This window comes from Haemorhous mexicanus, chromosome 6 (assembly GCF_027477595.1).
Source record: "Haemorhous mexicanus isolate bHaeMex1 chromosome 6, bHaeMex1.pri, whole genome shotgun sequence".
NCBI classification, from domain to species: domain Eukaryota; kingdom Metazoa; phylum Chordata; class Aves; order Passeriformes; family Fringillidae; genus Haemorhous; species Haemorhous mexicanus.
In genome coordinates this window covers 43,796,688-43,807,294 of record NC_082346.1, presented here as the reverse complement: position 1 = coordinate 43,807,294, position 10,607 = coordinate 43,796,688, and the positions used below count along the sequence as shown (strand labels likewise).

Genomic DNA, 10,607 nt, shown 5'->3' with positions numbered 1-10,607 from the left:
GAGAAATCATCAAATGCTAACCCATAAGATATGGTCCAAATTCACAAGTAACTGGAATTTTAATTGCTTAATACACACAATTTTCACTCTCTTCTGTGCCGTGCCAAAAAAGCGTATGTGGTACTTCCTGTCTGTATTCAAGTACAGTCTTTACTCAAGCATCTGTAACCAGTGATAAGGTTATCAGCAACATAAACCCCCAAATTATCACCAACATTCAGATGAGCTAACTGAAGTGCATTTTTACTACGATTAGAAGCTAACTTTGCTTGGCCCACTTAGTGTAAATACTTGCATATGTAGGATTCCATCACCAGTGGAGCAGGTGCACTGACACAGCTGAAGTTATTACCAGCTGCATGCTACCTTCTTCTTCTTCATATCAACCTCTCTGTGTAACCAGTTACGTCTCAAATAAACCTGAGGTAGCATCAGCAAAATGTCCAGGCTTTGCCTTCCCACTGGGAACAAGACTCAGGGTAGCACCAGTGTTGACTGACTCCTCTGTCATGGCCTTTCCTTGCTGGGACTCACACCATTCCTCCTGCCTTAGGAGCTTCATGGGCACGAGGTGGCCCTAGCAACTTTCTTAGAGTGGATCAGTGTGTATTAGCAATTTAGAATGGAGCAATCCTGAAGAGACAAAGTCAGTTTTATTAAACCACAAGCTTTTTTTTTCAGTTAAGCTCCCCTGACTGTGGCTGACTGTCTGATATTTCTCTTGAGTTTTCACTGCTGGCTGAAGAGTCTCTCTAGTTTAATGGCATCCATTAATCATACAACGATTCATCTCAGCAGCACAAGAGCTCAGAATCCAAGTTACAGTACTGATGAGCATTGGCCTGGCTTCTCAGGTTGAGGGTGCTCTAAGGTCAAGTCAGAGACTTCAGGCTCTGCTCACATTTTGGGCGTAATGTAGGACACCCAGGATGTAGACAGCTGCTTGTTCAGGCACAAGAACAGACTTTCAGCTGAGCATGCTGAGTGCTCCAGGTCACAAGTCACTCTTGGGGCTGAGGGAAAGGGAATAAAGCCACCATCACGCTTTGTGGATTTGAAGGAGGTCTGAGAGTTGCAATGACCCTCCCAAGAAATGTCCCAGTCTATATCAGTTTAAGCAGGTCCTTACAAAGACCAGGGCCTCAGTCTCTCATGTCCACTGGCTGCCCTTCTAAAAGCAGATTATCATCTAATGCACTCTTTGTTCTCTGTGTTTTCCCTAGAACAGTTTGTCAGGTTCCTACCAAGGTATCCAGTTTTTCCAGTGCTCAAAGACCCAAAGCCAGCACTGTTTTCTCTCAGATGCCTTGTGGATGCTGTGATGATCTGCAGGTACAGTGAGAAGCAGCTTTCCAGACTATCCTCCCCCTCCTAGCTGGACATGAAAGCAAGTGAAGAGCCTGTGGCTCAAGTTTGCAGGAATGAACTAAAAATGGCCTTCAAGGGATTCCTTAATCAGCTTTTCCTATCTCTTGTGTTGCCAAGATCGTACTCAAAGGAAAATGTCATGGCCTGATCACAGCACATAGATTGCCAATCAGACAGTCTGTGCTAGACACTCCTGGGTTTGCTGCATGATCCTTGTTTCAAGGCCTTTCCATGTATCCCACTCCTTTTTCAGTCTGTGTCAGGCATAATGACTCAGCAAATACATATACTTCTTGTTGGCAGGTAGTGCAGGCATTTGCAATGTTGAACATTATATGTCCTTTTATTGATCTTGCCCTAGTGCAAATTTGACTACAGACTGTTCCATTGTCACTATAATATTTTGTTGAACCTCCCAGCATCCTTCAAGAGAGGAAACAGACTGCAGGTGCTGCAAACACTTTTTTGTTCCTTAATGACTAGAAAAAACTACTCTATTCCTCTAAGGCTTTTAGTCTGACTTGATCCTGGCTCACCCACCTGCCTGCTTTCTCTGGAGAGCTGGCAGGTGAATATTTTCAGTAATTTACTTTAGAGCTGTTCTATCATTCTGCTATTTATTTCTGCCATAAATTATGCCCAGAGGTTAGGATGCTCTTATTTTCCCACTCACAAAGGAACCAAAGGAAAATAATCTGCAGGGCACAGAGGCATCTTTGTGTGGTTTGAAAATATTTCCAGAGGCAGATATACTGGAGAATGAAAAGAGCTGTAGTCTCTACCTTGTAAGCATTGCCTGAATTAACCTGCATCTTCTAGGTTATGCAACAGGGAGCAGTTGTGCTCATACAGCCCCCTCTTCCCACTGTGATTTACATCCAGAGTCTGAGAGATACACCAGCTTGTGCTTCAAAGCATATAAAAGAAATAATAAAGAAAAAGCCTTGAGAGATTATACTTACAGCTTACTCCTCATGCAGTGGGTTTGACTCATTAAAATCAGTGGAGCAATTTTCAGTGACTTCTCTGGGGTTGGATCAAGCTCTAAAAGCACAAGCCTTGAGAACTGGACTGCAGCCAACTAACTTAAGGGAAGCAGAATTCCAAGCGAGTTTTCATTTTTAATTCAGAAGCTAAATAAAATTGAACCCATTTAGATGGGTTAGCTCCAAGAAAAATCCAGGAAAATGAAGGAAGTGATATTTCTTGTGTGTTTGCCTCTTCTTAGCTATACCCTAAGGGGCTGGTTGCTCTACAAAGTAGTATCAGTTACCCGGCAATGGACTACTGCTCTTATTACTATATGTCTATGTGCTCATTGTACAGAAGTCCAGCAAGCTGGAAAATAGACAAGTATAGAAAAAAAGAGATGATCCTTGCTGTCCAGAGCATCTCAGAGTCTAGATTTACCATTTTATGCTCAGTTTGCTGATGGGTATTGCACCACAAAAAGGGGAAATTTTTTTTTCCTGTTGAGGTCAGCTATGTTCCTAGTGCCCCAAGAAGGTTTGAGCTTCTTGCTTTGACACAAAAGATGAAACATTAAGTCCTGGTTTTGCCACTCAAATTAAACTGTTTTGTTGGAAAAAACACCTGCAGAAGTTTGTTTAGCATGAGGGTGAACTTAGTTGTATCATACAGGCTTGTTTACAAAATGCAGCATTGCCTGCCTCAAGGTCAAATGGGTACCTTGTGCCAAGGCTCCCTGCCCTGCTCTAGGTAGCAATGGAGAATTAGCCCACACTATCTCAGTATTTCATGAGTATGTGCTTTCCTCAGAAATATCTCTTTTCTCTTTTTCTGCATCTTCCTCTTTTTTTCTTTTTTTTTTCCTCACATGCCCTGATTTCCTATCCTTTCCTTTGATACCTCTCTTTGGTTTTTGTCTTTTCTGATAGCATCACCTAGTCACCCTCTGCAGATAACTCCTTTGGAGAAGGGCAGACATACAAAAATAATAGTTGTAAATCTCTCCCTATAATTCACTTGGTTTGTGAGGTGCAAAAATAGAGCTAATTATTTAATTATTTGAGGGATTACTGTGCTCCTCTGTGTTTAGATGAGCCATAATCATGTTACTTCAGACCCCACGACAGGAAGCTCAAGAAATCCCAGAAGAAAGGTTGTCCCTGTTTCCAGCTTTCCCTGTCCAAACCTTTGCCAGTGTGAGATAAAAACCCCAATATGAGCAAAGAAAGGATAAAGAAGAAGAGAGGGAAAGCAACTCAGAAACTTGGGGGCAGTTCTGGCTCTGCTCCAGCAGCTGGTTCTCATCTTTGACAGGTACAGGGAGAAATCAGACTGAAGAGGGATCTCAAGCAAGCAAACAAACAAATCACCTAAATGAACAAGCTGGGTAATAAAGTAGAGCTGAGAATCAGTAGCTAACGAACACATCTCTGTCACTGCACCGCTTTCTCCTGGGTAGGAGGGGAGTCAATTACCCACCTTCCAACAAGTTATTGATCAAGCTGCTGCCATGTATTGAATTGGAGACCTGGCCATCCTGCATGTGGCTCTTTGATTTTCTCTCCCTCTGTAGTAGCACGTGGATGGAAGCCAGATGAGCCAGCACAGGACTATCGATCAATCCGCCTCCCCCCTCCTCCTCCTCCTCTTCACCCGGTTGCTGTGGCAACCACGGCTGCTGCAGCAGCAGCAGCACTGTTTACCTGGCCTATTTATTTTTCTTTTCAATACCCTTCCCTTCCCCCCACTGCTCTCACCTTGGCATGATATTGGCAAAGCACTCAGCAGTTGTAAAAGGGATGAATTTTTATGACTCTGAGGAGGACAATGCAGTTCTCAGTTCTACTTTATCACCCAGTTTGTTCATATAGTTGATTTGTTTCTGAGGAATCATTGCCTATAAACAACAGATATCTCAGTCACCAACTAGGTCATGCTCCAGACATGGAGGAGGACCTGTCATTCCAAAAATACAGGTCTCCTTCATATGGTTTAAGTGTGCCTGTACTAAGATGCATGTTTTCTTCTTATATATTGCCCAAGAGTGCCAACAGAGAACTTATTCCAGGTATGCCATCATTTACAAGCTGTTAATCTCATAAGACTCCTGGGACAGTATATCATAAACATCAGGTGCACCAGCATTTCTTTCAGGTCTTCAGCCACATTTGTGAGGGGTGTTGAGGGTACAGTGTCTTACAGGGACCAGCTGCTATGGAAGGAACAGTGACCAGAGTCATCTCCCAGTAGAAGGCCTTTGCAGAAAGTTCACCATGGCTTCCAGCTGCATACAATGAGTAGTTCAGTTTCTGGCTCTTCCCAGTTCAACAGCACTTTCAATCATCCTTGCAATCTTCCCAAGTGGTAATGCAGTCTTGTCCCATCTCTTTTCCCTTACTGAAAGGCTTTCATTGCCTGAAACTGCCTTCCCATTCCTAGGCAGGATGACAGTCATGCTGAAAAGACCAAACAGTAGATAAATGAACAACGTTCAAGGAGTAGCTCATTTCCCCTGTCCTGAATGTGTTATTTTTTGTGCTGATTCATCCATCTGCTGATACTCAGTATAGGATTCTCTGCTGAAAAAGGCTTTGTGCAGGATATGAAATATAAGATATACAAACAAAAAATATTTCTTAGAATATAATACAGGTGTCCACCCTGTCTCAAAAGTCTTCCTGGCTTCCTTTTAATTGAAATTCTTCACCCAAGTCTCACATTCCTGATTCTTTCCACTGTAAAGCCATCAAACTCTCCCAGGAGACTGCTAGTTTTCCTCATAATTCAGTGTGATTGATACAGGATGTAAAAAATCAGTTGATCTTATCAAGAACATATTATCTCTCCTTGAAGCAAAGCATTATAGGATAAACTGTGGAAATTGCTACTGCACGATATCAGGGAAGCAAATACTGTATTTTATAGAAAAGAGAGACATCTCTAAGAAACAGAAAAGCATTGGGAATTGGGTGAAAGGAAGTTCCAATCCCTAGTGCTGGGAGCCACAGAAGGACTGGGGTCAGCGAGAAGTCCTGCTTAATCCTTGTGTTTTGTCTACCCTAGATTACTGCCATGCTGGGAGTATTACAGAGCCATCATCCTTGCCTCTGAACAGTTTCACTAATGTCACTCTGTCAGATACGCTACCAAGTTCAACTAGCCTAGAGTGTCCCTTTATGCTGGAGCTCACATCCAAGATTGGCTGGGCCATGGATTCATTGAGAATGAGCAAGTCTTGAACAGACTCTGCAAAATGAGACTGGAATTGGGTGTCCAACCACTACCACACGTGAGGGCCCCAACTCACAGGGGGACAATTGATTCAGAGCACCATGAGATGGAGGTACGTGTTTGACTGGCTGGAGCAGTGGTCTGATGTGACATGGCAGGACTGTATGATACTAATGCAAATTGTTAGTAGTTGTTAACTAATGAAATTGTTATGCCTGTAAGGCACTTAACACTCTACAGGAACAGAAAAGAGCCCAGACCCTGCCCTCAGGAGCAGAAGTTCTAAATAGGCAAGCACAGACCAATAGTGAAAGGAAAACAATTAATATAGAAGGGGTGTAATGAGAAGCAGCACAGGGTTTTGCAATCACAATTTATGTCTGGTTTTGCAAAGAAAGGCAAGTGTGATCACAAGACCTTTGGCGGGGGGGGGGAGAGTGTATGACGTCATAAGTCTGTCCAGATGCATGTATGATTTTTGATACATTGGTTAAGTAAAAGCAAATTGGATGGGTGAGAAGCTGGTTCAGCCTCAACTTACAGCAAATTGGATGGGAGAAAGCTGGTTCAGATACACTTAATTTCATTAAACAAAAAACCAGAGAGAAGACTCTTCTCAGCTCGGAAGCAGGTTGCAACAGGACTTTGTATTTTCTCAGACTTCAGAAAATTCACACAGGCTGCAGCTCTTAAAAACACATGGAAGAAAGAGCTTTTAATTGGTGTTTGGAATCAATAGAACACAAAACTATAGGAGATCAGGCTACCTTAGCTGCAGAAAGCTGACCTGAGTAGAGATGCTGCTGCAAAAGGTGGAGCAGAGAGGTATTAGAGAACGGCATGAAAGGGCGTGAGGAGACTGACAGGGCTAGCAAAAGCTCACATTATTAGTGAAGGAGACAGTGAGAAGCGTACTGGAAAAGATGAATGCACAGTCTTGCACAGGCGACTTTCATTGTAACAAGTTCCTTAAACTCAGTTAAGGAGGAAGTAGTAGATAAATTCAAGCCAGGGACATGACAGTGTGCTGCAGAGATGACCTTTCTAGCTCCATTTGCTGTGTACTGCAGAGAGGAGAGGTGCACATCTGATCTGGGATATGAATGCTATGGTAATAAAGATGAGAGATACAGAGCCCTTGATACAATGGCTATAGGAACAAAGATCTTGTGAACACTGGGTGTGAAGAAAAATTAGCTTGTCCACAAATTGGATGGGTGAGTAAGGAGAGACTGGAATTAAAACACCTAAGCCACACAGGGCTGGCTTTGGAGTCTACCAGAAGAAAATCAGCGAGCAACAAGAGCAAGAAAGATTAGCATTTAATTTTTATCCAGTAATTAATGGCAAGATGTGCAAGAGGAAGCATGCATTCAGGATACCAAATGACAGTCTGACGCAGCCCAGCCTCTCTTTTCCACAAAACATTATCGTTTCACTAAGCACACGCTGCTGCGCTGTTTCATCAGCCGCTCTGGTGTGTATCATATGATATGGCAGCCGCTCAGGCAGGCGGGGAGCAGCGCAGCCTGTAATTTCCTGGTCATATGTATCTGGGTGGGGAAGCGCCTGATCCTTGGGGTGAGTAATGCAGGAATCACACCATGAGGCACCCTGCTCTTTGCTGTGAGGCAGCTGAGGTGTTGCTCTCGCTTTTCTGGCAGACATTCCCCATGGCATCAGAATTCATTTACGCTCTGCTACGCTTACAATACCCTCCTGTAACCAGTTTCGCCGCGCACACCGGGTCCCTTTCCCACGTTCCCAGCCTCTTGCCGGCGGTCGCCGCTATCAGGACTGCAGATCTGAGCGCGGCACACCGGCCTCCCCCCTGCCGCGGGTGTGCAGCAGGACGGTACCCGAAGCCCTCACGACGCAGGGCCCTCGTTTCCCAGATGGGAAACGCTCCGGGCTGCTGAGCGAGGTGGGGCGGCCTCTCCCGGTAGTTTTGCTGGCCTGCGCGGGGCTGGGGGGCACCGCCTCGCTCCTCCCCGCCTCCCTGAAAGGGCTGCAGCCGTAGCGGCTCCACCGGGCTGCTCGCCCAGCAGGCCCCGGCCCCTCCACCACCCGCTCCAGGCTAAGGTTGCTTGGTTTCTTCGGTTTGATTTTTTTCTTTCCTTCATTTTTCCCCCCTTTTCCTGCTCCGAGAGATTTTCCTACGTGCATTTTTCTCCAGTCGAGCTAATTTACGAGCTGGGTTTGGCGAGGGCCGGGGTTGCCGGCCCCAGCGCGGGGAGGGTGGCCCGGGGTAGGGGGGCTCCCGCTGGGCTCCCCAGCCGGGGAAGCGCACGTCTCCCCGCCCGACATGAGCTGTAATTTCCGGCAGACATTTGAGGTCTGCGACATCTGCACCAAGGCGCGGCAGCTCCCAGCAGCCCCCATGGCCGGGAGCGGGGCGGCCCCTCCTGCCTCCTCCCCGGCCATTTGTGTTTTACTCATTTCCTGCTCCCAGTAATGAGGCCAGCGATGCCGGGGTGGCGGTTGTGCTGCTGAGAATGCAGATTGTTAAACACGGACACGCACACACATGGATGTTTTTGTTTCAGGATGAATTTTTAGTGCTCGTGAAAGGGAGGGACTAAGCGGAGCTCGCTAGAGCCTGGCACAGAACCAGCAAGCTTCCCGGCAGCCCTCTGCCAAAAAAATCCAGACATCCAGCCCCTCGCCCCGGCTCCTGTGGCCCCTTCTTGTCCGCTCTCTTCCTCCCTCGGCTCCTCAGCGGCCCCTTTCCCGGGGGCAGCACTGACCGGAGACCTTGCAGACCCCTTGCTCACCCACACCTGAGTCCCTTCACTGCCCCATTGGGTTCGTCCCGCTGTGCAAACAACGCTGCAGTCCTGACCCCTGACTCCTTAATCCCAAATTTTCTTCTCGGTCGTCTATGGAATTACTGCAGGAGAGTGGATAGAGGCTTTGACATTAACATCCTCGGACTAGAAAACAACTAGAGGCCAAATAGATTCATTGCGGTAGTGACTTGAACTAGGTGAAATGTCAACAGAATTACTCAACACCACAGCCTCAGACTCTCGGTACAGAAAATAAACAAACCTTCTAGTGATGTTTTGTATAGTCTCCAGCCCAGCCCCAACCCACCCATCTGTTTCACTCCCCAAGGGACCAAAGGGACCTGGGTCTCTTGGCATGTGACTATCTTCCCTGCACATCTGCCACAGATGAACTCTGCCATTTGTCTCCTGTTACAGTGTACTAACAGGATTCTGCGGGTTTTGTTCAGTTTTCTTCTGTTTTGATTTGTTGTTTTTTTTTTTTTTTTTTTAAATTTGTTAAAGAAAAAAGAGAACAAAAAAACTTTCTTGGCTGCAGCTATCAGCTAATTTTTGGTTGCTTTCAAATGCCAAGGCCAGCAGGATCCAGGAATTCATCTACTAGTGCCAGCAAGAAAGCACTGACCCAAACAAGGGAGCCAGAACTTGGACTGCAGTCCTTGCCAGGGATCAGCAAGAGGCCAGAGAGCCTATGCTGCTGAGTCATCACCGCTCCAGCTGCTACAAGCCTTTTCTGGGGACGCGGCTGTTGCTAAGATTCCTGGGAGCTGACTGATTGCTCCTTCTATAGTCATGTAACACACACATACACGTCAAAGGAGCAAGGAGCAGCAGCTGGGGCGAGCACACAGCCTGCTGGCCGTGCGCGGCCAGGCTCGGTGGCTGTGCGGGACTCCGTGCCCCGCGGGAGCCGCGCTGCGCTGCTGCTCGGGGCTCCTTTTGCACGCACAGAGCTGCCTCGTTCCCTGGAAGCTCTGTCTGCCTCCCACTCATGGCTCATGGAGGCATTTCAAAATTCAAACAGTCCGGGCAGTGATTCTGTACAAAGTTTTCTTTCTGTTGTACTTGTACGTTTCACCGTTCTCCCCCCGCCCCCCCCCCCCCCGCATTTAGAGGTAGGGACATGCTTAAAATCTGTGCAGTGCATTCCTTGCAGGGTCACTCTTCGGTCATTCTCGACATGCAGTAAATAAATACGTTCAATCAGCAGGCAAGTAAAGTGAGCACTTTCCAGTTCTAGGGCCCACAACTGAAACTGGTGATATTTCTTAGTAAGCCCTGTAAAGTTTCAGAGTATTCTGCAGTTTCACACACTGCACAAGAAGGGAATGCTTGTTCATGAGCATCCTGCATTTTCCTTCTCCCAATTTAATATATTTTAATTTTTTTCTCTTGCCTTTTATCTGCCTGAGGTACTTGCCTCCCTCAGATGCTGCAGTTACCCTTGTTTCCTGATCCACATTTGACACTCAACAAACTACATGTACTCAGGCTTTCAAATCTCACGCTATATAATCACATTTAGGTTGTTAAAGCCTAAGGGTATAGGACCTGTCTTCTCTCTCTGACATTAGACACATCACTGATTTCAAAGGAATAACTAATCATACTAACATTTAATAGTAAAACGAATTATTCCAGAGCCCAGTCTCCTTCCTTCTGTGTTGAGTGTTTGTAGAGGTGCCAAACTCAGAATTACAAATTGCCAAATGAGGATGCAGATCACTTGAGTTTTGTGGTCACTTTTTTTTTCCAGTAGCACCTTGGAGTCCTAGCCATGGTCCAAGATCACTATATACCATAATACTAAAAAAAGGCTCTCTGCCCCAAAGTGTTCACAGTCTAATAGTAAAACAAGAGACCAACAATGGGCAGAGATGGGAAGGACTAACAGGAAATCAATTGGTTTTGGCCAGCATGGCAGGAGGTGTTTTTCACAAACAAGTAAACCAACTGAATTTTAGGGCAGTTTCAGGTCAGAAAGGAGAGATTTTTCTGAGATCCTTAAAAAGACAGTTTTCAACTCAATAGCTCCTTTTTGCAGGATAAGATAGGCATCTATGGCTATTTCCAAGAAAGAGCTTTAACTATTGCATAAGGACAGTAGCACATTTGAATCTACCTCTGGCCAAATCAACACTGAGGTGGTCCCTCAGCATATGAAGTTTGTTTATGGAGACAAATGTAAGGTGTAGTCAAATGCAGACATGGGTAAACTTACCTATTAAGTGTTTTGAGAAAGATGATAAG

The 10,607-nt window shown here is 45.7% G+C and overlaps 1 protein-coding gene across 1 annotated transcript in view; it reads left to right on the top strand.

Annotated features, from left to right (window-relative positions):
• Window positions 1–7,036: 7,036 nt before the first annotated feature.
• Window positions 7,037–10,607, top strand: part of ANGEL1 (angel homolog 1) — a 71,110-nt gene continuing 67,539 nt past the window's right edge. Inside the window, exon 1 of the mRNA XM_059850041.1 lies at window positions 7,037–7,149. Within this exon, the coding sequence (XP_059706024.1) occupies window positions 7,116–7,149 (34 nt within the window). The 5' untranslated portion in view covers window positions 7,037–7,115. The remainder of the gene's footprint in view (window positions 7,150–10,607) is intronic.